We start from the raw sequence: 27,392 nt of genomic DNA on the forward strand, positions 1-27,392 counted from the left end.
TTTAACCAGTCACCATTTACTACAAGCTGAGTCTTCGGCCGGAGGGAATCGAACCCACGAACTCTTTGACATGGGCCCATTGCCCTACCAACCAGGCTATCCTTTCCCTTAAATCTAAGTATAGTAGAAGTTGCTATTTATGAAACTAAAGCCATGCTCAAGGGGGGAAGAGAAGGACAATTGTACCTTGTCCTGGAATTGTTGAAGGTTCTTTCTAAATTCCATATAAAGAAGGTAGCGTTTTTTTTAAATTAATTTTTTAAAAGAAAACTGAAGATAATTCATTATGTATCGATAAAAACTACAATTTTGAATAATATTAATTTTTTTGTATTTTGAGGAAGAAGCCCACAGTAAATTTTGCCCTAGTCCTGCAAACCTTTGTTCAACTGTTTCGCTGCTTTTAACTCCTTAATGTATATGGGACAACGGAGATCCTAATATATATTTTTCTACTTATCAGTAAAAATATATTTTGGTATTTTTTAACTATAAAAATAATACAAAATAAATCTGTTAGATTATCGAAATTATATTTGCACCAAAATATAAAAGATATTAGATATAGATTTTTGAAGCCTTGAGTAATTTTTGAGCTGAGGGCTATTTATAATTCTTTAAAATAATATATTTTTGAAAGAAAAAAATAACTACCTTAATCTAAAAGAGTATCAAAGTTGTTTCTACTTTTAGAAATAAAATGTATTAATCATTAAATAATTTATTTTATTGAAAATCTTTCATTGGTTATTTTAGTTTAAATTTCTCTTTTCCGTACTTTTTAAAAAAATATCTCTGTATTCTTTATAAACAGGAGTTACTTCAAAAAATATTCAGGACAGTAAAGATTTCGTTACCTGTACTTTAACGTGCACTCCATCGTAGAGGACTTTAACACCAGCTTCTTTGGCTTTGATTTCGATAAAACTACCTCCGTCACTTGTTACGTATACCACAGCAGTGAGACGAGATTCTTCATTGAGCACTACAGGTGCCAAATATCGTGCAGTCAGGTAATGACCATTGTATTTAATTTTATATGAATTCCTGGTTCCCGGAACCAGAACAATTTCATCCCGTCCAAGATAAATTTGAATTTCCTGCAGACAAAAATAACAAATTATTTTCATGCAAATTTTCATAAATAATTCATACTGTAGAAATTGTTTTGTTCTTACCTCTGTACCACGAGAGTTAGGATCGTGTTTGACTAGAACAGAGAATTTCTTGTTCTCTGTGCAGTGAGTTGATAGAACATAACTACAAGCTGGGGTGCTTCTTGGCATACGATAAGTTTTCATATCGTATGTTTTAACAAAGTTGCCAGTCAATGAACAAGTAGCTGCAATTAAAGTAAATAATTAGAAGAATATGAATAAAAGATTTTAAAGTTAAGAAAAAATTAAATATTTCAGATGTATGTCACTGAGCTTAAATGTCTTGGGACAACTGCCAATAACAAAAATAAAATGAATGTTAAAATGGGTCGCCGCTTGGTACTGGCAAACAAATGCTACTTCTGTTTTAGAAAACCAAGATCACGTCTTATCACCAATATCAGTATGCATGATGTTCCTCTATGGCAACGAAAGTTGGACATAGAGTAAGCATGTCATAAACTGGCTGCTAATTTGTAAAACAAAAATGCAACACAAAAGTTTCGATGCTGTCCGAAAAAGTAACTCGGACGAATTCTTTGCAGTCGTGAAATTTATAATCGTTATAAGCAATCTGACATTGTAAAGGTCATCGAATCGAACAAAGTATCCCGGGTACTTATTTATATCAGAAGATAGCAACTGCTCTGAGCTGCTAACCCTCAAAAGGCCAGGTCGCATTTGAAAATTACAACTCAGATTACTTGATGATGTTAAGAAAGATCTGAAAACATTAAAGGTGACTAATTGGAAACAGTATGCATCTGATAAACTGATAGAAAAAATCTGATAGAATCCTGGTCTGGAAAAACTGATACAATCCTGGTCTGCGCTGAGCTGTCCTAGCAAGAAGAATTGTATTATCTTTGTTGCGTCCGTAGAAAAATAATTTAAAAACAGTTTGTCTTTAAATTTGTCTGTTGTGCTTGTTTATTTATTCTTTGGACAAATGAACCGTTTTATCTATTCTAATAAACTGATTTATCAATTCTGATCAACTGACATGTCAGTTCTCTTTTACAAAAGTATAAAAAATATTTTAATGCTAGTTTATAAAATTTACAAAACTATTTCAATTCTGGTTTGCAAAATGTGCAGAAATATATCACTATTCTGATTTGCACATCTCATTTTGCATTATCTGATTATTCTGATTCTGATGTGCAGAGAAATTTCAGTACTAGTTTATAAAATAAATTTTTAAAAAAAAAATCTTTTTTACAAAAATCTACGGAAAGATTTCAAACCTAATTTTCACTGGCATAAAGATTTTAATTCTGATTCTCACTACTTACCAGGATACGTATTGTTTGTGAAAGTGGCGGCGTAAGACTCGACGAGGCTTTCGATGCTAGAGACTGGTCTGATTTTTCCTACACTAATCTTTGTGAAATTGACAGTTTCAGTGGGTTTCTCCATAACGATGTCAACAACAGGTCTGTGTGTCATCTTGTCGATGTAGGTTGCTTCGAGGTGGAATGACTTTGAGATTTCTACAGATCTTGGTGAGTTGAATTTTCTAGAAACATTCATGTGGGTGAAGAAAACGTATTTCAAAGCGGAATCGATTTTCTGACCGATTTCTCTAATGTCATTGGAAGGTTCCTGAAACATGAAAACAAAATTTCACTAAAATTATTTTGAGTATTATTGCCATAAGAATACAATGTTGAGCCGAGAGGTTTTTTTTCCAATTTAGGATGGTATAATTTTTTTCACTGCCTTGAAAATTAGGCGAATTCTAATTTTTTTTTATCCCTTCAACTTTTTAGAAGTTATTAGTATCAAACTGTTAATTTCGGAATGTGTTTACTCTCGATTATTCTTGAGAATATTTATCTGCAACTTTGAGTGGTCTAGAAGAATTTAGAAATTTTTTTTCCGAACAAATAGTAGATTTTTACAAGTTTAAATAGTATTACCTTATTTAAAAATTCTGACTTTAGTAATTAAAATATACAAAGAACAAATACTAAAATAATAAAATCTATCTAATCCTAATCTAAAATATCTAAATCTATCTGAATAATCTAATTAATCTAAATCACTCTATTTATATCTTAAAATTTGTTCAATTAAATGCATGTTATGCTATGGAAGCTACGATATTCGTCAAAAATGTCAAGTCAATTTAGATTGTTAAGTAAGGATCAAAAATTTCGCCGTTGCTGCCCTTTTTTATGTATTTTTTTCCTGTGTAGATAAAGCTATATGAAAGTTTCTTCTAAAACTTTTCTTAATGTCCTAATCACAGCATTTTCTTGTGAGACCTGCAGACTTAACACAAGTATTTGGTATCATTATTTTTTGTAAATTTAGAACTTTACAAATAGTCTTAATAAAATAATCCTACTGAAGTAGGTATATACTAGTCTCCCGATTGTAAGTTGCCCCATCATTTTTTTCTTTTTTTGTATTAGACAGTTTTATTGTACCATTTCATGAGCTAGCCTTGATTACGTAATATCATTAACGCTTGGCACAGTGCAATCGTTGCCGCCTCTCGTGTCATCAAATTCTACTTTATTCACTTTTTTAAAGCAGTCAAAAAAATAAACAAGATTATCCATAACATCACAAATAAATAATAAGTAAAATTATTCAACCTACTAGTGCAGCAAGAAGAACTGGAATTAAGTATTGAAGGAAAATAACCGAGGCAATTAATATCTCTTTAATAAAAAGTAAACTAATTAATACTTTGCAAAAAAATAGGCAATTGTAATGGGTCCTTAATAGCGCCTGTAGCTGTTACTGCTAGCTTCTGTACTTGTTTTTAAGTTGAATAGAATTTAAGCAAGCAAATTGGGAAATAAATTTATTCAAACATTCTAAGTTATATCGTATTAATAGTTGGTAGTTGCTTTAAACTTATAGATCTTATAACACTTGATTGATGAAAAATATGAAACTTGTACAAAGGAGCATTTAAGTATACATTATCTAACAAATCAATTAATAATATTAATTGATTTGAAACTTGCTCTTTGTAGTTTTAAGTGACTTTCTTCCCGTTGAGTTGAAGCCTGTTTAAATTAATCTATAAGTATCTCTCGTTGCTCAATTAAAGTAGATATAGGAAGCAGTTTTGTCTGTCAGCTATTGCAATAAATCGTTTAAGATGGTAATCTGAAATATTTTTTTAAATACAGTAATTGGGATTTCATTTATCATAAGCTTTATTTCATTTGTATGTGTCTATTCAATGTGGGATCTCTATTTTAATTTTGTATCAAAAACCGATCTGTTCGATGATATAGTAAAGTGCGCAAAATAAAATATGAACCACCCTGAATAACTTTTGATCTAATGATCGGATCTTCACGTTCTAGGATTCATTCTTAATGGTTCAAGGTGGTGACCTCAAGTATGCTAATTAATTAGTACAGACGATATTTCAAGTTACGAAATCAGACTTTCTCTGAATAAACATAACTTTTTTCGACGGATGTGAATTTCTGACTACCAAAATATAGGGGATAGTCGCAACCATGAGAATATAGTCCCGATAGTTTGGTCAAGAGAGCGATCCAAAGTTTGAACCCCCAAATGATAATTTTACTTTCTGCGTATTTTACCATATCTCAGGAACTTTTAAAATGAATTTAAAAATTTTTGATCACGATTATCAATTTCGTTTATCTAAAGACAATACAATGCGAAAAATAAACTTTTGTGGATATTTATTATTTTTTATTATTTTATTTAATAATAGTCAAAAAATTTTTTGAATTGTAAGGTATTAAAATATTTTACATAATTTTAAAGTATGCAATTTTACATGGAAAAATACAAAATGTGAACTAAATTGGTTGAATTGTTCCTGAGAAATCGCATTTTAAACATACGACTTCATTAAAATTCGATTTCTCTCACATCTTGTATTTTGCAATCTACAATTAAGAACTTTAAAATGATGTAAAACATTGTACATTCATTTACCTGTGTCCAGATTGCTTGCATCCTTAAATTGTTATAGATTGACTTCTCTCTGATGGCCTTCACACAAGCAGGAGACTGATAGTTTCCGTTTTGTTTATCTTTCATGCATTCCTGGTGAGTGTCAGGTTCATATTTATTGGAATCTACTTCCAAGCTGAGAACTTCTTGTAAAGGTTTGTACTGGAATACAGCCTGGGGAACAATAAACATGTTTAGAGTTAAACTTTTTAAGTGATTCAAAATTATATAAATAATAATGCATTAGAAATAGTGTGTTCAGCTGTTTTATTTCTCTTTAAATAAAGCATTCAAAATTAAATATTTCTATCAATCATTAATTTCTATTGCTTAAGACTCGAGTAAAGTTGAAGACCAATAACCCCTTTCCTCATTCATGTTTTTAATTTTTTTCTTCTGAATCATGATTTGAAATTATTTTTCAGCTCGATCGTTGAAAGTATTCTATACTGTAGAATATACAGGTAACATAATTGAATTAATTAAGGACCCAGTAGCCTTAACTCGTGTAATTAAACTTCGGCGAAAATTTTGAAGCCTAATTTATTTTGAATTTTTATAAGCTTTGATGGTTTTTGTTTTGCCAATCTTTTTGTTAATCCATTGGAGACGTATATAAACACTGTTCAGTCATTTTAAAGGGACCACCACTCAAAATCTAGAATATTTATAGAAGAGTTCTGAAAGGTACTAAAGTTCCGGAAGGTACTAAAGGGGTGTGGAGCCATGCCAAACCAATGTCTTCCGACTGGCTGCTCTAGGTTTAGCGGTTGATCAAATAACGACCAAATTACTTTATGGAGGTGGTTTCACAGATTCTCGTCAGGCTTAATGTCAGATGAGTACGATAAACTCATGATGATGCTAGTGAAAAAACTCGCATATACGCAACCAGACGCATTCTCCTGCTTGCAGACGTCAGCTTGTTAAAGAGAAACAATTCGCACGCAGGTGCGGAGAAGGTCCATAAGCACAGATGTGTACTACTGTTGATTGATAGTGCATTTTACAGTAGCTGTATCTAGAGTCAAAAGAAGTACCCCTCAAAGAAGTATCCCAAGAAGTATATCTCAAAGAAGTATCCCCTCTGTGAGTCTCTTCCGACAAATATTGCAGTGTATTTGTTAGTAGGACGCCCGGGGGCTGAGCGGTAGCGCTTCGCGCTGTCGTGCCACAGGTCCCTGGTTCGATCCCCGGCCCGGGCAAGGTTGACTCAGCCTTTCATCCCTTCAGTGGGTCGATAAATGAGTACCAAGCATGCTTGGGAACTAAACACTGGGGGTCCCGCTTTCGGCTGACCACTTGACCGGAACATCTGCTCCTGCACCCCAGAGCCCAAGGTTAAGAAAACTGAGATGGGCACAGTAGGCCTTGGCCCTCTACGGACTGTCACGCCACCGAGTTTAGTTTGTTAGTAGATACTTCCCCTCGTAGACACCAATTTCTATCTGTCCGATGGGACATAAATTAGAAATCCTCCAAAAAATCATGAAGTGACTACGAAGTGGTCACCTTGTACCTGTTTTGGCTTGCAAAATCCCTAATTAGTGAACGACAACGATCGAACTGCAATTAGCTTAAATGCTCTGCAAGGCATCCCTTGTGGAGGTTCGTGCAAACAACATTCACTGAACGATTGTTCAGGAGACAATGTTAGTAGCCCCTTTGCTCATTTGGGCTTTTTTTTTCACGTTGAACAGTTGACCCAATTTTATGGGTTTACGACTACTAATGTTCAACTCCGTAGCCTTGTAATTTTGAACTCAATCCAGAAGACAAGGGAACTCCTGGATCGAGTATTGGGACAAATTTGCCTTCGCGGAGGACTTTTTGATGGAGCTAACCAGGATTTGCGGTACATGGAGAGGAAGACCACGAGAACCTCTCAAGGTTAGCCTGGCTGCAAGGGGACTCTGACCCATGATCTGTCTACCACTGAGGATATTTCACGTCAGCACTGTGGTCGGTGCAAGCCGGATGCGGAATTCGTATCGACTGGGATTCGAACCCGGTTTGCTTCATTGGAAGGCGGACGCTTTATCCCCTGAGCAATCGCGGCTCTCATTTGGGCTGTTAGTTGATTACCGGTTGCATGTCTGTTTCGCATACCACGAGACAATAGATGACAGAAGCTGCCGTTATGAATCTTTTTCATCAGTGGCCCGTGGTGTGCGAAACATTCCATATTAATAATTTTATTATTAACATGGATTTTTAATAATTTTATTATTAATTTTATTATTAACATTATTTTATTTTTGAATAATTTTATTAGCATTATTTTATTTTTGAATAATTTTATTATTAACATTATTAACATCCCATGTAAATAATTCTATTTAACTTTGCACGATATAACTTTGTCACGGTTGCACGCGATCATTTTGCAAAATTAGCCATAGGAGCCGCGATGGCTCAGGGGATAGAGCCTGAGCCTTCCAATGAGAAGAATCAGGTTTGAATCCTAGTCGATACGAATTCCGCATCCGGCGTGCACCTATCACAGTGCTGAAGTGAAAAACCTTAGAGGTAGACGGATCATGGGTTAGAGTCCCCTTGCTGTCTGACTAACAGTGGGAGGTTCTCGTGATTTTCTTCACCATGTAACACAAATGCGGGTTAGTTCCTTTAAAAAATCCGCCACGGAGGCAAATTTCTCCCAATACTTGATCCAGGAGTTCCCCTGTCTGATAGATTGGGTTCAAAATTACAAGGCTACAGAGTTGAACATTACTAGTCGTAAACCCTAAAAATTGGGTCTGCTGCTTAACGACGGTTATGAAATAAAAATAAAATTAGCCGTAAGAAACCGTTCACCATTGGCCCGAGAGCCAATAATCTTGCTATTTTGGAACTCGGATTAATTGTTCTGTTTCTACTTTAGTCTAACAACTGCAATACATTGGGCTTCTGTATAACACCCCTTATTTACCATACTGTTGCCTGTTCAGATATTTTGCGTTAACACCGAAAGTAAGTGGTGGTTAAATGCAACTGGACTGTGTCATTCCGAAATAAAAAGAAAAACAAATTCTATGACTTAATCTAAACGTAAGAAAGTTCCGAGAAATTAGAGTGGGTCGATTTTGTTCTGGTGTGTGGATTGCTGATCATTGTTGGCAAATAAAATTTAACTTTTTTGTACCAATGGCTATGAATTGGGAATTGAAAGTAAGCAATAACAATATTCTAAAACCGGAACGGCTTCAGAATATTGTTTAGAATACGTTAAAGCATATTTTCTACTTTCCAATTTATTTGATTCTACCATAAATTTGTTTTGGAGCATTGTTCCACGTTTAATCTGAATTATTTGAATGCTATATTAGCCAAAATGCATTGGTAGTTTTAACGATATTTTTTAATCTTTTTCTAACAGCATGAGAGAGAAATAGAGTATATGTTCATTTAATTGCGAGTGCCACGTGCCGATCTAACTTTTTTATTCTTGTGAATGAATGCTTTTTATACTTTATGTTCTAGAAAAAACAATCCCTTACCTTAGCAACGACAAATGGATTTGCGAAGGGTGTGGTCTTGCCGAAGGAAATTCCACCAATCGCCACTCCTTTCTGTTGTCCATATCCCTCATTGTATTTGAATTCATTCGGTCGACGGGTAAAACCAATTGCATAATCGCCAGTAACCTTAATATATGAACATAAAAAAGGCATATAAGTGTTTATTGAAATCCGGCTGACATCACAAAGAATAATTATTTAGAATTTTACTTGGATGGGAGTAGAAGGTTTCGAGCATGAAGTTTGGAAGTGAATGAAGTGCAAGAATCCTCCGGGTGTGTGAAAATATTCCATGTTCAACTCAGCTGCTTTTTCAGACGATGATCCAGTTTTCTGTACTGCTTCAACCCTGATGCTGTGCTTGCAGTGGCTCAAACTTGTGGTCAACTTTTGGTAAATTTTTTGTCCTTCAGTGGCGTAGGAAGTAGCGTCGTGTTTGTCTAGTCGGTCATCGAAATCCAAATACCTGCTCCAGTCGTTCTCTGAACCGCTTTTTCCTTGTGAACTGAAGGTTTTCGAGTATTGCACATTGAATACGACCTGGATATACGAAGTATTTGTTCAGTTACATTTGTAGATAATATACAGAAAAAAAAAACCTGTAATCCCAAACTAATTCGATCCATTGCCTGTTCGGATCATTCGAAAATGCGATAATGATTGATATCTACGTAATTTCTTTTGCTCTGATTTATTGGGAAGGAGCGATGTCAAATCTTCATTGTTTCATAGCAATGCATATTTGCATATGATCGTAATTTATTAATCAGGGTTAATGGCTTTCTTATGTTATTTTTTGCAATACATTGATCATGTTCAAAGGTTTGTAGAATTACGTATTCCTGTTATAAATTTAATAGCTAATGTATGCATGATAGTTCCTTTTATACCGATAAGTACTATAACAATTTATAATCGATTCATATCACTGCAAAAATCTACATAATATTACTCATCAACCTAAATTAAGTTCGATACTCTTATGATTTTCGAATTATGCATTCGAACAACTTGTGCTCGAAAAAATAGTGCACATAAATGTCCTGTAACTGAAATACATAAAAAATCCACCTTTTATATTGTACTAATATCCAAATGGTAACTTCACAATTTTATTATTATTAACATTTTTATAAATTTTTATATTCTTTCTAATTTTTATAAAAAATAATGTAACAGTTGGGATTATCCAGAATTTCGTATTAGTGGAGTTCTTCTGTAACAGAACACAAACTGTTAATAATTATATAAGTTTCTTATTTGAAATTTTCCACAGAAAGTTTCGATTTTCCATTCGAAAAGTTTTTTGCAGCTAGAAACAGAAACCATTTAAATACTCTTTGCTCTAATCAGTCTTTTTAAAAATATAAATAAATTGCCGACCTTTAAAAATGAAAGTTCGTGAACTTGCTTTAAAAAGCCCATTCACGAACTTTTTGATGGTGGCATTATATCCATTTATTAATATGGTATGTAGACCACAGAGCAAAACAATTTTATAATTAAAAGTAAATGTAATCAGTACTGTAAGCAATATTATAACTTTGTTGAAAATATTGAAATTTCTTAGGAAGTTCAATTTTTTGTTCAGTTTTTTTTAATTATTTATTTGTGCTTTACCTCTGTGCCTGGTGTCCATGTTTTGCTGTCCCTTGCTCTAACAATTTCTACTGATCTCCGCCTCCATCCAGCATTCAAAACGTGTCGTGAAACGTATTCATTAACTTCATTCCATGTGCGGGGCATGGAATCCATTCCATGTTCAATATCCTCCGTTTTATACACGCCGTTGAAAATTGGTAGTCCTAAAACCTTCCACGAGTAAGAGTTCTATAAAAGATAATTTAAAAAATATTTTCTTTTGATGAACAATGTGGGTAAATAAGGAAAGAGGGAATATACAGTGCGGGTTAAAAATACTGTTCGGCTTTCACGAGAACTCCTTTAGACATTAGACTTGCGTGCTGGTGGTTACTGTGGTTACGAAACTAAGTCACTAAGAATAGCTTGGGCTTAACCGTTTTACATTGGTTGAGGGTGAGAGAGTCCTATAATCTCTTCATTCCCCCCCCTAAAAATGCTTTTACTTTTGTTTCTATGGCAGCTGGCAATTCGACTCTTACTCTGGAAGAGTTCTCGTTGAAGCTGAAAAGGGACAGTATGCTCGTATATATAAATGAAGAATTTGGCGAAAGAACTTGTCAAACGATATTTTGAAAGGTGCAGCTCATATGGTCTGCTTTACTCTTGTTTCCATGGTAGCAGACAACCCAAGACTCTCAGATGAAGTTCTCGTTAAACCTGGACAGCATGTATATTATGAAGTATTTAGTAGAAATGAAGTATTTAGCGGAAAGACGTGTTAAAAGATATTTTGAAAGTGGCTTGTTAAAAACATATTGTCTGTTAAAAGCACGGTTTTTTTATGCTTAAAAATTTTTCCAAGCAGTTTCTTGGTGCTTCTATACATTGTAAAATTGATTTCTCAAAGCTCTCTGAAATATCGCTCGTTAAGTTCCTCCATTAATATATTTAAATATCACAATTGGAATTAAACTGAGCCGATAAATATATTTACCACAAACTGTGAGGGAATTGTTTTGATGGTTCTTCTGTCCTCAGTGGAGGGCAATGGTTCCAGATGATTCTTTCCAGCGTAAGTTCCAGCTTCGGAACTGTGTGAGAAGATGTTCTTTGGAAGTTCTTGGAACTGATATCCCAAACTGAACCTGCCATTTCTTTGGACTTTTATGCTGATGGTGACTGGGTAAGTCGCTACTGTCTTGTGTTCGTGGTACACTCCAATCCTCTTGCAGTCTCCCACGTTCAAGATCTCGTTAGTGTGGATGATTGCACTGTAGACGCTGAAATGTATAATATTTAAAGTGCTTTAGAAAATTTGATTTCAGATGAATATTTCACCCTAGTTCAGTAATGTCGAATTTTATGTAGTAGACGGAGCGTATCTTTTGAAATGAGTTTTACAAAAAAAAATACAATTGCGCATAATATTGTAAATAAATAAATGTACATTTCACTTCATTTCAAATTTTTATTTCACCTTGTAATGGTTTGAGAAAAACGATGTTTATCTGTGCAGTGCGACATGAATGCAGGAATCACCTTCAATCTTTACTCTTTAACGAACTAGTTTTAAATGATTTTAATCTTTCCTTGCCTTATTAATCTCAATAATAGTAAGTCATAATTTTGAAGAAAAAAAAGACTCTCACTTAATATTAATTTGTGGCATTTAATGTAATAATTTCTTTATTTAAGATTTTCGTATCAATCCTTGTTCCTTTATTAAAACTCTTGTTTTTCCCTTTTTTAAAGTTTATAAATATATACTAACAATGATTATTAAACACACTGAACATACCGCAGGCCATGACAATTTCAGCTCTAAAGGTACCAGCAAGATTAAAGCTTTTGCTCGCCATGATTTACAATCTGTCTTTTGCAGCCCTAATGTGAAACTCCGTGACTCTCAGACTCTGTTTTTCTCAAGCCAAATTCTGTTACACTAGAGTCATACTCTATTGCATTAGAATGAAATTTAGCTGCTTACTCGCTGGCGTTAAATATTTGGTCGCCAATTTTGAGCTGGCGATCGGAAATTTCTCACCATGATATACCGAATTTATAAAGACACTATTTTAAAGGTGAGGTATATTTGGAAAAACAGAAAAAAGGTTAAAGATACATGTATATGTTTAGAGTATAATATTTTAATTTAAAACCGTGGGCATTTGTCTTCTACAATAGGATGTTCAATTGAGCTTATCTATGTAAAAATATCAAGAGTGTAAATTTCAGATTGAGTACTTAACAAAGTGTTTATTTTCTTAAAGTATTAGAAATATATCTATGAAAAGAATACCTTGGTGTGACGTGTACTTTGTAGCCCATTTTATCTGAGCTGGTCTTTTCTGATTCGACTTTCAATGAGAAGAGGATGGGGTGTTTCTTTTCGAATTGTACAGGGTATGGGACGGATTGGGAAATGGTTTTTGCATGGAATGAGGCGGGGATGAAGAGTTTGGTGAAGTGTCCAGAGTATCTTCCCTGAGAGTCTTTTTGAATGTAGTGATCCAATACATCTTTCACTGTAATGAATAAATATTTTGCTGAATACACCTTCTCTTAGTATAGAATGAATCGTCTTTAGAATTGCTTATATAATGTAAATACAATAATAAAAATGAAAAACAGCGTATTGCAATTTGAAATCAGAATAAACTTTCTGACTTTGACAATCAATACTATTCATGAAAGAAACATTTTTTTTCATAAGTTGTTCAATAAATAAAAAATTGGTAAAATGTATTCGGCAGACAATGTAAAAGATCAACCTTCTCTGGAAGCTGAATGAATGTCTTTAATGTAATTCAATGATTTGAATTTGGTGATTGGATTTGATTCGCTTATCAGTTTTAAAGATTAGCTCTAGTGAAAAGTGGTTTCAATAATCTATTTTATTTTTATTGATTAGTTACGACGAGTTTTTAATAGAAGTGTGTCAATCCTTTTTGTTAATATGTTTTTAATTTTTTCTGTTAATTTTGATTGATTGATTCAATCACGATTTGTTGATAGATTTTGAAATCACTAAGAAGTATTAATTTTAGCAGATAATTAAAATCTCTTAATTTGAATCAGTAGATTCAAATTAAAATAACCTCATTGTTTATTAGTCGTTTAAAATTATAAATATTTAATAAAAATTATTTTCTGAATCCCTTACATTTTTTTATTAACAACTACTAGTATGAAAGTGTGAATTGGTGTTAAAATTAATATTTATACCATTTGCTTATGAGCCAGTGACTGAAATTGAGTAAAATATGCATTTGAAGTTTTTGATTCGGACGTTATCTGTTAACTGGTTACATTAATTTGATGATTTTTTTCAGTTTATTTTACTTTCTTGAAAAATATTTAATGTACGATGTAAAAAATTATACAATCAAATAAAATCTGAAGAGGTCATTTTAGGATTTAAATATTTTATTCAAGCTCGGATACATGTTACTGAGGTAACTGAAATATTTTGTGTTATTTAATTTCTTACAAATATACCTATAAAAATATTTCTATTATTTTATTGAGTGAAGAAATCTTACTTACTCAAGGACATGATGTCACTTCTGTGAGTGCTGGTTTCTTCCTCATCAAAGTAATAGTAAGATGAGGAATAAAATAGCTTGTTGTATGCAAACACTCTCCATGGTTCAGAGTTACGTGATGCAATATTCATCTGCAAAAATATTTCAATGAATTTTTTGCCATTTAAAATTGCATAATATGTATGGACATATTATTTGTACACAAGTATACTATTCGTTAATAAACGACATTTTTCGTGCTTTATTAGAGTACATAACAAAATATAAGTGCTGGAAGAACTGGATAAATGTACACCGAAGAGCCATTACATTATGACCACCCTCCATCTATAACAATGGGCTCTCCCAGATTTTCATGGCTTCTTGCCCAGGAACAATGTTTTCTTAGGGCACATTAGGACCCATAATCCTCATAGAACAATCCCTGACGTCTGTAAGCTACTTGAGCATAGTTGCAGACCAGGTTCACCCATTCATGGCAACAGTTTTTCCTGCGGGGGATGGTGTTTACCAACAGTATAATGCACCATGTCATAAGGGTCGAATCGTCGAGGAACATTCCAGTGACTTTCAAGTCATGTCTTGGCCCCCAAATTCACCTGACCTTAATCCAATAGAGCATTTGTGGTCCTACTCTGAAAACCAAATTCGTGTTGCCACGCTACCCCCTCGCAATGTGAGGGAATTGTAGGACCAGTTGGTGAGCGCTTGGTACCAGATACCTCAGACTACCTATCAGCTCCTTGTGGAATCAATGCCACGGCGAGTGCTAGCAGTTTTGAGGGCTAAAGGTGGGCGTACGTGTTATTAGCAGGGTGGTCATAATGTAATGGCTCTTCGGTGTAGGAATGACTGTTATAGATGAGCTCGCAGTTCCCTTTGGACGCACTCTAGTAGTTCGAGCCCAACGGCGGTTGTTACGAGTTTCTTGACCTCAAGTCTGTCAGAGCTCAAGATTTAATGTCAAATAAAGCCAAAATTTCTGAAAATTATATAACTGAAATTCGTGGAGTTTCAAGATACTTCATTCAAGTTATCCTATCTTCATGCCATTTGATACTATTAAATATGACATTTTTCATAAGAAAAATGTCATATTTAATAGAATGAATAATTATGACATTTATACTTAATAATTGAACAACGTACTTTTATACATCTGTTAAAGTTTGAATATAGGGCATTTAATTAATAAAATCCTTTTATAAACATGTTGTCGAATAAGATTAAATTCACGTGTGAGTACATACATTTTCATGCATGCTTAGAGAGTGCAAAAGTGAGTGTTGTGTTATCAAATTTTTGTCAGCAAATGAAGTAAATCAATAAAATAACAGATTTAACTACATGTATCAGAGTTATTGTCAAAATTTAATTTCTAAGAGGGAAGTTAATGTGCATAGGAAGCATTGTTTTCTGTTGATAACAATGCAAAAGTTTCTAACCATTTTCTGTAATCAACAACTAGCATTGTCTTCGTGATCCAAAGATCTAGTTTAAAATTAACATTTTTTTATGATCATTATTATTAAATATTAAATGTTGCAGACAAAATTGGATCAAAGTTTGGGCTTTAATAGAAGAATGGGTATAAATAAAAGAATATACAAGCATAGTTGGGTGCAAAAAGAAGAACTCACAAGCAATTACATGAGAGGTTAACTGAATATCTATTCGCTTTTACAATTTGTTCAAAACGAAAAATCTTCACGGTTAATTATAAAAAATTATATCTTTCATTGCATTTTATTTCTATTGTATTTTTTGTGGAACTTTTGCTACTTCCTTTGGAAGAACTCCGATCATCTGAAATGTGGGGTTTGAATTCTCGGTTGGTTTTAATTAATTTCACTCATACTTACATCTGAGAAAATCTTGCTTTCAGAACTCTTTGGAATGTCTTCTGCTGGTGAGTTGAATATTTTCATTATTCTGTCAAAAATCTTAGGAGCTGACAATCCTTGTGGCAGAAGTGCGTACTGTAAAAGAAAAAAATTCGGAATGATGATTTGACACATTTTACTCACCTCTTTTGTCTTTTAATAGTTCAATTGTTTAACAGCTTTCGTACAAAACACATTTACATAACATTGGTAATTCGTTATTAAAATATTTTGACCAAGTATAAAAGTTAAGTTCATTTAAGATTACGAAGAGAAATTTTGGAATATAACTTTCATCGAGCATTGCCTATTGTTTCGAAGAGAATAAATCGATAATTTTTCAATTGATTCTATTACTGTCCAACGAAGCATTGTGAACTTTTATATAAGGGATTTAATACTTTTTTTCATTCGAAATATCAATGTTTTTTTCTTTCTCGATTATATCACTGGCTGAGCAGAATTTCCACTTCTACCTTTAAAATGCTTCTTTATAATCAATAATTTGTCTTTCTCAAAAGGATGTAATTTGTTTAATTAAGAATAAGCATTCGTCAGTATCTATATAGCAAAGCATTGAATATTAATTGTGATTACAATAATAATACAGACACCGAAATGATTACGCGTAATCTAAAGGAAATTAACAAAAGCGATTGCAAAAACAATTTTCGCTTAACTCTTTGAAAGGTTTCAGTTTCAAACGCTAACCAAAGTAAACAAAATAATGCAAAAAATAATTTTAAGAAATAGTTCTTTGAGCGAAATTAAAGTAATTTTGACAATTCTGCAATTCTGGTGGTTTAGTTCTAAAGAAAATATCCTGCCCCTCTAAGTGTCAAATAAATGGAAGAATATAAATCCAGCGTAAATTATTAATTTAAATTCAAGCATGCTTTTTTTTTAAATAGTTAAATGGAAAGTTAGCTAATACAGTGTAAAAAATGCATCTGCACTTTTATGAATTCACAATTTGAATTTATATCTCTGTAAAAATATTGGTTTCATGTTGAATATTGGTTTAATGTAGCAACCTCTGTAATGTAACAAGTTGAACGTTATTATTCGTGCAAATAATTCGTTCAATTTTATATTACCTTACGGAAACATGGTTTAATTTAGTGCCTTATTCTTGATAAGAACAACTTCGTAGTATATTGAGGTTCACATTATCAATATGCAGAAGTCAGTCTTGATTGATTTTGCTAAAACTGTACTTTCATAATTCTCTATGTTGCAAAGTTAGAGTAGTTTGTTAGTAGTTTCAAAAGTCTTTTTCCATTCTTTCAAGTAAATCATACATAACGAAAGATTTAAAAAAATGGTCTAAATTGCACCATAAATACCTCGAAATAATTATCTTTTATACTGTCTGTGTAGTATCCTAAATATCCGTACATCGCACTGGGAATGATAGATTCGTTGCTTGACATGTAATCAATATGATGCAATAACCCGATTCTTCGGATATCTAGTGTAAAAAACAATAAGACACTTAATGTTTAAAATTGAAACTGTATGTGAAAAAAGACCAAAATTGTGTACACTTACCATTCCAGTAATCAAAGATAGCATTCTTAGCTTTGTGCACACCAACACTGAAGCGCTTTACTTGTGGAATAACTTTCTTAATACGCTGTGCACTAAAAAAAAGCATAATAAAAGTATTTTCAAGAATGGAATAACTGAAATTATTGTTTTTAATCAATTAAACTGTAGTTATAATTTTGTATTTAATATAGTATGTTATGCATAGGTTTTTGATGAATTTATGTCAATAATTAGTTCTTGGGCCAGATTTTTGGTATTTTAAGAAATGATGGTCCTTACCGATCAAGCACCTATTCTTGCATGAACAGTAAGTAAACATTTTCTAAATTGCTGAATATTATGAATTCAGGAAATCTAATTTGTTGTAGCAATAACAGTGGGGGAAAAACTTTTAATGGGTTCGGAATAGTCGGTGTAGTGAAAAGGTAATGCAGAACTGTAGTTCACAGATCAAGATATTCAATCAATCAAGTCGCAAGAAAGTAGTATTTGTTCGTTAATAAGAAGACAGATTCTCATAAATAAGTATGCAGATAAAAGCATAGAGCCTCGCCTTCTCTAATTAAACTCATTGATTCTGGTTGTATTTGTAGAAAAAGAAGGGATGTATTCGTGTTATACATTTGGAACTAAATGCGCTTCTAACAGATTTTCATATGATTTTCAGATATCAACTAATTTAAATTAACACAGATTGAATATATTATTACAACGTTTTCGACAAAAAAGCTTCCTTTGGCTTCAAAAACGAAGGAATTTGTTTTTCGAGTAGGTAGATAATTTTGAAAGAAGCAAAATCACACAAAAAATGTTAAATAAAAGTATTATGGAGCATTCATACTGCATGCGATTTACGCAAGCGCGAGCAGTTACTCTTAGATGTAGTTCCTAAACATGCACACCTGTGTTTAGAGCAATCGCATGCAATGTGAATGCTTTAGAAGGATTTTATAATTTGTGGGAACATAATTTACGTAATTTGGTGGCAAGGTATGGAACTGTTTCCGAATGTTTCCAAAGAGGAAGTGACGTAGCTACCAACTTCTTCACTTGGCTCTTCCCAGCTGTGGAACGCTACGAGTTCCAACAAACTCAATGTTGGTTTTGTGTGTAAAATGACGCTGAACGCTGCAGCTCTGAGTTTCGGTGGCTCGGTAGAGTTGAAGAAAACTGGTACGAGAATATCTTGAACCTGCAGTTAAACAAAATAAAAATCGAAGATTTTAAAAGTTTGAATAATTTTCAACTTTGTAAAAAGATGAATCTTAAAAGAGAAGCATTCTTACGGCTTTTGGAGATTTGTGGGCAATGTTGTGTAGAGAATAAATGGTAGCTGTCTTCACGTAGTCGATGTAGCTGCGGCTCAGACCATGGAAGATATCCTCGTGAGGCTTACCATGAATGAACATTTTCAGAGTTGGTAAGACTACTTCAAGTCCGGTTTTTGATAATGTTTCGATGTAAATGATTCGCTTGGCTTTGCTGCTTGTGCTCAGTAGATCATGAGTTACTTCCTAGTAAAGAAACCATTACAGTACGTAAATATGTATTAATGAGCAACCGTAAAACAGAATACTAGAGTCGTATACGCTTTCATCTAAATATAAGTATTCCATATCGCTGATAATAAACGAATTTGACGATAGTAGTTTTTTGAGAAGTAGTATTTCTTGATTATTTAGTAATAAAACTTCATTGTATATTTTGATAGTTTTACAATATATCTATATATATTTAAAAAAAATGCAAATAATAGGAAATGAAATGCACTTTAACAGTAATTGCTGTGACAATAAAACTCATTTGTGTCCATTGTGTCAAAGGGCTTGTTTCATCAAGAAATGATAATAGTTTCATATAGTGTTTTCTTTTATAAATCATGCTATCAAGAGATTAATAACTTTAAGAGATTAAGAACTTCAGTAAATAAACATTTTATTTTTTCCCAATGATTTAGCAGTTTCTAAAATGTGACAGATTCAATTTTCATTAATTGTCATATTACTAATTGATATTAATAAAGATATGTATAATTTATTAATAAACATATTCGAAAAATCTTACGATTAAATAGTGATTGCTTCTTATTAAGTTATTGATCAACTTTCTTGCAACCATTTTACTTTGAGAAAGCACAGAAATAAACTACACAAAATAATAATTTTGAAAATTTACACCCGTGTCTAAACTTACCATATGCTTTTGAAAGTTTACACCATTAGGTAACTGTTTAACACTAGAAAGACAGACTGAAATACCTATATTGCCCAAAAGCAGTCAAAATGACAGCATTGTGAAAGAATAACTAATGTATAAAGAAATTTGCTTAAAATTAATTTTTAATATTTTTGATATTATTTTCAGTTATTTAACAAGTAATTAGAAAATATCCACAATAAGAATAATTATAAAAGTCACAAAATTCTTAGAAATTGTGTCATTATATGCATCATTGTTTTTCTGATTGAAATTAAATAGCAGTCGAAGTGACTTCCTTGGGCAATCTAGTGTTAAAAATTATTATACTGCAAAAGGCTCCTAATTATAGTAGATCATATTCACTTAAAAAAATGTTACAATTCGTACAGCAGATGCAGCATAGCATATACTTAATGTACAATACTTTTGTCATGAGACTAAATAAAGTGTAGATTGTTACTATTATTAACAGAATGGAGATAAACTTTCACTATTGTGTTTGTTATCTCTGTAATGTTATTAAATTGAGAATAATCGTGAAAATAATGATTAATAACTGAATATGCAACAATAAACTGAAAGTATAAACTTTTAAAGTGAAAGAATGTTTTCTTACGTCGACGAATTTCCTGGCCAACGTTTCTGGGCATTGTCTGTTCATGTTAAACACGAATTTATTGTCCTTGTCTGTCGTCTTTGGAAGCATCCACCATCTCCAGGACAGAGAAGATTCTCTTCGCTCATCGGAAACACTAAATGCTTCTGAACACATACTGCTGATGACTTTGGCTACAGCCATATGGGCGGATGCAAAGAGCATATGTCCAGGTGTGTCCTTTTCTTTTAAAATCTCCAACAAACCCTGCATTAATATATTTATGATTCATATTTAAATTTTTTTTAAAAAAAACATGCTATTATTTGAAACTATCTGTCTGAATACTCACGCTCAACTCGTTGATGGTCTTTTCAGTGGGTCTATGAATGTTTTGAGGTAGTGAGTCCAAAATAGATTTGGATTCCCAGAAAGATACATCTTGTTTCCCTGAGTTAAGACCCTCCTTGATGTAAGAAACGATGAATGACACTGATTCAGATGTTCCAATGATTGGTAGAAGATCAATCCAGATTTGCCTGGGCAGAAACATTGACAAAATGACATGGCATATCGATAATCATAAAATCATTTCAGGAAGAAACATTTAAAGATGGTACTGAAAGGGTACGTGGAAAGTGATAAGTAAATATTTTTTATACACTGATGGGTAGGTGGATGACCTTCTAAACCATTTGATTTTGATGGTTATGATCATTTTACTGCTTTACTGAAATGATCATAAAATCTTATCTTATATCTTATAGTATTATCAAACTTTTCAGTTTCAATATTCGAAACTCCACTGGTCACCATAATTTGGAAATATATGAAGTATGTCATCGCTTTGATGAAATTGTAAACATTGCCAAAAATTAGATACTTTGTACAGATAAAGAAGGTTTGCGTTAGCTCTTTTAAAACATGAACTTAATAGTTTTAAAAGTTTGTTTAACTCAGATAATCTAATAAAAGTTCTATGCAAGTATATGAAGCACTAGTCAATCATCTAAAACAATGGTATCTGGGCCGGGATAGTCTGGTCGGTAGGGCGCTGGGCCCATGTCCGAGAGTTCATGGGTTCGTACCCCGCCGGCCGAAGACTCCCCGTGTAGTAAAGTGACTGATGCACGTTAAATCTGTCGAGTCGCCAAAGTCCTCCATGTTCCCATAACAAATCAAAACCTCTGGGGTTACTGGATTGGAGATCGATCGCTCTCTGATTCAGGTCAAAATTACGATCTGTGGATGTATGAATGGGTTCGCCCTATAAACGGGTGTGACGTATGGTGTGGCAGAAGTCGAATTCTCGGCCGTAGATGGCGTCTCTGAAAAAACAAGAAACGCACACTCTGCCTTAAATTTGCTCGGTTTCACCGAGCAGGCTTGCCCGTGGCAAGTGGCATTAGAAACAACAACACAATGGTATTTAGTTACATTCCTATTTTATCCACTTACCCTTTCAATTATTTTTTAGGATAATCTTTTAAAATATTATTTTCAGCTACCTTTTGATCTTTTCCTTTTCACTTGATTGCTTCATTTCACTGTAGCTCACAATAGATCGCTGTACAGTTCTGAAATTACCTTGCTGGAACCTCTGCATAAGCTTTTGTATGGTCACCAACATTTCTCCCATTCTCTTCGATTTTTCTTCCTGTACCTCATTCTTTAGAACAATTTCTGCAACCGTGTTCAGCAAGCTGTGCACTTTGTTGACGGAAGCGTTGATGTCTGGATACTGGCAAATGTGCTCGATTTCTAGTAAAGAGAAGATACAAATCACCATGTAGCTATAATCATAATTTAAGATTTAAAAATAATAAACTTTGAGTTTAGAAATTATAATTGTATTAAGTAGAGTTTTTTTTAAATATCACTTCCTACCTTCTTCGTTTATGTCACTGCTTATGTCATTTATATCTGAAGTGATTTGCTGACCAGAGATTGTGTCCGGAATTGTGTCTCTAATAGCCTTTCTGAATTTCATTTCCGTTCTGAAAAATAGATAAATATATTTTATTTGAAACATCCCCATGTGCATACGAGGCCATAATTCCTGTAAATATGTAATTTATATTGTGTATTTCATGCAGCTTAGAATTTCATATGCATACAAAGTTGAATCAAAAAGTAAAGTAGCATTTCGGTGGACAGACAGAGATGCAGATGTGAATGCGTGAAAATTTAGTATGCTTGACAAATCGTGTCACATTATCGTTGGAAGCAGACACCATAGAGGTTTAAACATTTATCACGATGCGGGGCCAAATCAATCATGCCTTTTTTTTTAAAAAAAAAATCTTGCATTTGGTTCTCTTATCTATTAACGTTAGTTTACTTCTTTCAGTTAAAGAAAACAAAACTAATGACGATATTTCTTTAAGAAAGTTCATCAAATGGCGATCTGAAGAGACTAAATTAGACCCATACGGAAGGTAATCAAGAATTTTTCTTTTAATACCCTGTAGGTACATAAAAAAACGATGTTGGAGATAATGAACTCGATTGGCTTCTATAGTAAGCTGGAAGTTCCAAAGTGGATAACATAGAAGAATGTACAAGCCATCAGACTTCTATCATCAAGTATACAGCAACTTATAAAAAATGACATAAAAAGCTGTGTTATCATATGAACAAATCCAGCTTGCTTTTTGATATAATCTTGAAAGGCTGATTGATGCCTTTAATTACCATAAAACAACCACTTCTGCCATCATATTGTCAGAAACAAACATTAATTAGCTATACATAAAATTCTAAATTTTCTTATGGACAAATTCACCTTGATACAATCTTGTAATGTTTAATTGGTTCTCCTTATTAGAATCAATCAAAAATGATAATAAAACTAATGATAAATTGCCGAGTCTAATGGCGTTACTTACTGAATAGTGACCTCCATATTCTGGTCATACACATGGGCTAGGTGAGTTTCTTTGGTGTGAATTGAATCAATGATCAAGGTGGAACCAACTGTTAGCAAATTATAACGTTGAACAAAAGATCGTTTGATTGGAGAGCGGTGCTGTAAATAAGAGAAGAAAAAAATTTTTGTATTAGATTAGTACGTACTGAATAACTTAGTTTTATAACTATCCACACTTCTCAAAAATCTACTTTTTGAAATACTTTAAGCAGTTGCTCAAATTTACAGAAAAAAATACTTAATAACTAGATAATAGTTCCAAACCCTTACAGTAATTTCCAATAAACATAGAAAAAACAATTTTACAAACAATTTTAATTCTTATTAATATTATTTTGTATAGTTTTTATTCTCTACCGGAGTTCTCCAACTTAACTTTCTAAGGAATTAACCCCACTTAACCCACTAGAATCTCGAATTTTTATTTACGTTTTGAACAAAAAGAGCCATATTGAAGTCTTTTTCATAATAAATATTTTTTATAGCTGTTGTTATTGTTGTGTTTTTTTATGGCTGCTTGTTTTTATGTGGTTTTATTTTGCATTTAAATAAATAATACTACTTCTAAAAGCTATGAAAACGATATTTCAGAACGTCTAAACAATTTTGAATTGTAAGAATTTTTTCTGAAATTGTAATGAGTAAAAAAAACGATAGGATTCAGGTATATTCTAATGATAAAGACTGATTTAAAGATACTATATTATTGTACAATTTGAGGTTAATAATTACCAGGATTAATTTAATAATTGCTGGAAATACTTTAAGTTCTATACTTATTTAATATTTTTCGAAATAACCTCCACCTGATCATTTCGGAACTCTGTTGAAACTGTTTCAGAAACAACTTTTAAATCCCTCTTTCCAAAAGTTCTTCAATTCTGACGTTATTGATGTTTTTGACATCCACAAACCTCGTTCTTTCAGCAAATTTTTCAATTTTAGAAATAAAGGGAGTTCAAGATCTGAAAAGTAAGTCAAAGTCTGAAAAGTATGCTGAATGATTCATCACCCTAAATACCGAAATCGAAAATTTTGCTAAGGAAATAAGTTTTAAATATGTCAAAGTCTGTAAGAAAACTCTGTAAGAAGTCTGGAAAGGAAAGTCTGTAAGAAAGAAGGAAAGTCTGTAAGAAACGCCGAAATTAAAGGGCCTTCCGAATAGAAATACAAAACAACGATGGAGGTTATACAAAACGTATTAAACTGGTATATGTATTCCACTTAGTATCTTTAGGAGTTACTAGATCAGTCAAGGAAATCAATGACCACACTTTATGTTTAAAACTGCATCATTTGATAGTTAAAACTGATAATAGCGAATCAATTATCTCTTACGATTATCGATTACTTTAGAAACATTACTTACGGGTTCATGACCGGGTGGGCATCCTGCGCCATGTTTGTTTTCGGTGTTGCAGACTTCTGGACAACCCGGCTTTTCGAAATTGTGATGTGTCTTGTAGGCGATGTATGGAATTCCTTCGTAATTGTCAAAACGTGAGATGTTGAATACATTCTTTTCGTATGGAAAATCGTAATATGGACTTGAGGTTATTATGTAATGGGATTCGTAGCTACCTCCAGGTGAGTTCTGCAAAATAAAACAATTTTATTTTGAGATAAGCACATTCTAATTTGTGAATGGGGTGTTTTATACAAAGGGTGTTCGGAAAACTTCTGGGGGGAGGTGGGGCACATAATAAGGATTAAGAATTGCAAAGGAATCCATGACTGGAAAAGTCATTGCCGCTGATGGCTTTTTTCCATTATGAACTTTTTCTTCGTGTGTGAGTAAATAAGTATTTTTATTAATCTAAATTAACTTATTTTCACATTTTTTAATGATTAATATAGAAAACGACATTTAAATTGGTTCAGTATCAAATTTTTAATTACAATTTTAAGATTTGGCAACTAGTTGGACAAGTCCGCATTACTTCTTTTATTCTTTTGAATATATTTTGTTCTTAATTTCCAACAGTAATCGTAACTTTTCCATTGAATTTTTCTCACAATTTTTAGTTCCTTGAGCGGTGTTTTTCATCTTCATTGTGTTCATTCTTCATGTTCATTTTGTTCAAACAAGGAATAACATGTTGAGTGAACACAAACGAATTGTACACAGATGCCCTCTTTTTCTTGCATATATATTTAAATTTTAAATAATATCTATGGAAAATGAATTGTTAAAATGTTTGCTGCTTAATGCAATTATTTTGTAAGAAAAGTAACATTTCAGATCAAATAACTTACGTTAATTTACATAACTTACACTGATAAGAACTATAGTGATTATAAATAAATAACAAAGTTGTGACTAATGAAATATCTTTCTGGTTAACTAAACATTAATTGCCTGATTAATAACCTATGTAATTTGGGTGCATCATCCGTAAAATCTATTTAATCGCAAAATCCATTTTGCCGTAAAATCCATTTTACCTTAAAATATTTTCCGTAATTTTTACAGTAATATATATTTAGTTAGACTGATTCAGTGATTTTACGGTAATTATTACAGTAAAAATTACGGAATATAAAATTTTTTGTTCCGTAACATGTTCCGGTAAAAATTAATTTTATACTAAAAACTTCAGGTACCTTGAGGCTTTGTACTTTTACCGTAATTTGATCTTGAATTTTTACAGTGTATACTGTTCACCTAAAAGTCATTAAGTTGAAATGTTAGTTTTTACTCTTATGTTATGTTTCTTTTTTTTTTAAATGTTACGTTTCCTTGCAAAACTAAGGATAACGTGTTGTTTTTTATACATTAAAAAATAAGGTAACTATTATTCCGTTTTGAAGTTATGTCCGTTATCCAATACGAAATCTAGTGTGATGGAATGAGGCTTTACCTTGGTGACATTGTAAGTGATTGGCATGATCTCATCTGGTTTGCTTCCTAAGTATTTCTCATCCAAGTCAATTTCTAAGCTTCTCAAGATGCTCTTCCTAATCTTTTGAGCTTCTAAGCTTTCTGTTGGGATAACACTGTGCCTTGTGATCTAAAAATAAGCGAAATTCATTATTATTTTTATGAAAATGACTGAATAAAACCTATCTAAAAACAAATAATAGTTTACATAAAATAGAAGCTATATGTTAAGTTAAAACAGAAATTATTGTTGTTTTTTATACTCTTAGGAAATATATTTTTAAGTGATACAATTAGAAAATATGTCATTCATGAGCCTAATCTGTCACGATGAAAATGTTCTTATCAAACCTACAGAAAACAACTAAAATTACAAAATAAAAGCGAAACTGTTTTTGCACCAATTTTATATCAAATAAAATTATTTTATTCATAAATAACAAAATTATATCAAATAAAAAACTCTTTTGTTAACTAAACGTTGAAATTTTCTTTTTCTTAACAGTTCTTGTGTCACGCTTGTTAATTTTTAATTGTTTTAATTAAGGATTATGATTTTTTACTAAACGAAAGTAAATAAATAAAGAAAGCAGAATTGTAGAGTGAGGAACAATTTATTCTATAGCATTTACAGTGAAAGGAGTGAAGGAGTACAGTGAAAGGAGTAATTTAAGGTTGTTCTTCGAATGTGTTGTTGTTTCCGATCTCAGCTGGGATAGCGAAGCTATACCAGATTCGTAAGGCCGTGAGTCTTCAAAAAATCGAAGAAAAGGAGAGGTCTCTCAAGAACCTCTTCCATGGTGAAATCCAGGCAATCAAGTAGATGGTGAGGACTAGCCTTGCTGGAGTTACACTTTTTACAAGTTGGAAAAAGTTTAATTTGAATGAGTTAATGAAGTAAATGAAGTGACACTCAGTTGTCACATGAAGTAACACTCTTTTACATGAAGTAACAATGCTGTCGTGTGAAGTAGCATTTAAAATATGTATATAAAAAGTTGCGAGCGAGATTTGTGAATAATAGTAAGATATTTTAATAACTGTTGTGAGTTTGTAATTGTTATTCGTGTCTGTTAGATTAAGTTTTGTCTTCAGTGCTAATTATAAAAATGGCGGAAAATTTAAAAATGAAGAATTGCAGCTTAGTAAAAAGGAAATACATTTGTGATCTAATTTCCAACAACAAAAAAATTTTCTAAGAACAAAAGATATTGCCTTATTTTCGTTCTATAGAAAATTGAAAATTGTTTTTTGATTTTATAATTTTCATTCAGATAGGTGACTCTCACTGAATAAACAATATTTTAAAAAAGTTTAATAGTCTTTAAAATAATAAATTTATTTACCCGTTTGAAAATCCAGGCTATTCTTTTCTTAAAAATATAACACGTAATTTAAAGTTAAGGCTCTGTTTCGAATTTAAAACATTTAATAGCTTTTTACTTTATTTTTTCAGGCAAAAGAAATTTGCAGATACACATTGGCGCACATATTATTAAATCTATTCATTTTGTTATTATTATAAGTTTATATAAAAATTAAGAGGCTTCAATTTTCTTAGAATTTAAAAATTTTCTTCTAGATATA

At 32.4% G+C, this 27,392-nt stretch overlaps 1 protein-coding gene across 2 annotated transcripts in view; it reads right to left on the reverse strand.

The window, feature by feature from the left end:
• The window catches only part of LOC107456776 (vitellogenin-6), a 48,937-nt gene that overhangs the window by 2,731 nt on the left and 18,814 nt on the right, over positions 1-27,392 (reverse strand). For both annotated transcript variants that reach the window (XM_016074724.4, XM_016074723.5), the window contains exons 5-26: positions 25,786-25,935; positions 24,294-24,518; positions 22,884-23,023; positions 21,883-21,992; positions 21,504-21,756; positions 20,348-20,534; positions 20,017-20,262; positions 18,488-18,715; positions 18,176-18,393; positions 17,202-17,293; positions 16,997-17,121; positions 15,630-15,746; positions 13,769-13,898; positions 12,522-12,747; positions 11,217-11,502; positions 10,259-10,468; positions 8,849-9,178; positions 8,618-8,764; positions 5,100-5,291; positions 2,453-2,762; positions 1,179-1,342; positions 858-1,100 (exon numbers count right to left, since the gene is read on the reverse strand). In XM_016074724.4, the coding sequence (XP_015930210.2) occupies positions 858-1,100; positions 1,179-1,342; positions 2,453-2,762; positions 5,100-5,291; positions 8,618-8,764; positions 8,849-9,178; positions 10,259-10,468; positions 11,217-11,502; positions 12,522-12,747; positions 13,769-13,898; positions 15,630-15,746; positions 16,997-17,121; positions 17,202-17,293; positions 18,176-18,393; positions 18,488-18,715; positions 20,017-20,262; positions 20,348-20,534; positions 21,504-21,756; positions 21,883-21,992; positions 22,884-23,023; positions 24,294-24,518; positions 25,786-25,935 (4,329 nt within the window). The remainder of the gene's footprint in view (positions 1-857; positions 1,101-1,178; positions 1,343-2,452; positions 2,763-5,099; positions 5,292-8,617; positions 8,765-8,848; positions 9,179-10,258; positions 10,469-11,216; positions 11,503-12,521; positions 12,748-13,768; positions 13,899-15,629; positions 15,747-16,996; positions 17,122-17,201; positions 17,294-18,175; positions 18,394-18,487; positions 18,716-20,016; positions 20,263-20,347; positions 20,535-21,503; positions 21,757-21,882; positions 21,993-22,883; positions 23,024-24,293; positions 24,519-25,785; positions 25,936-27,392) is intronic.

Source organism: Parasteatoda tepidariorum, chromosome 1 (genome assembly GCF_982258835.1).
Source record: "Parasteatoda tepidariorum strain Cologne lab strain chromosome 1, Ptep-v5.0, whole genome shotgun sequence".
NCBI classification, from domain to species: Eukaryota; Metazoa; Arthropoda; class Arachnida; order Araneae; family Theridiidae; genus Parasteatoda; species Parasteatoda tepidariorum.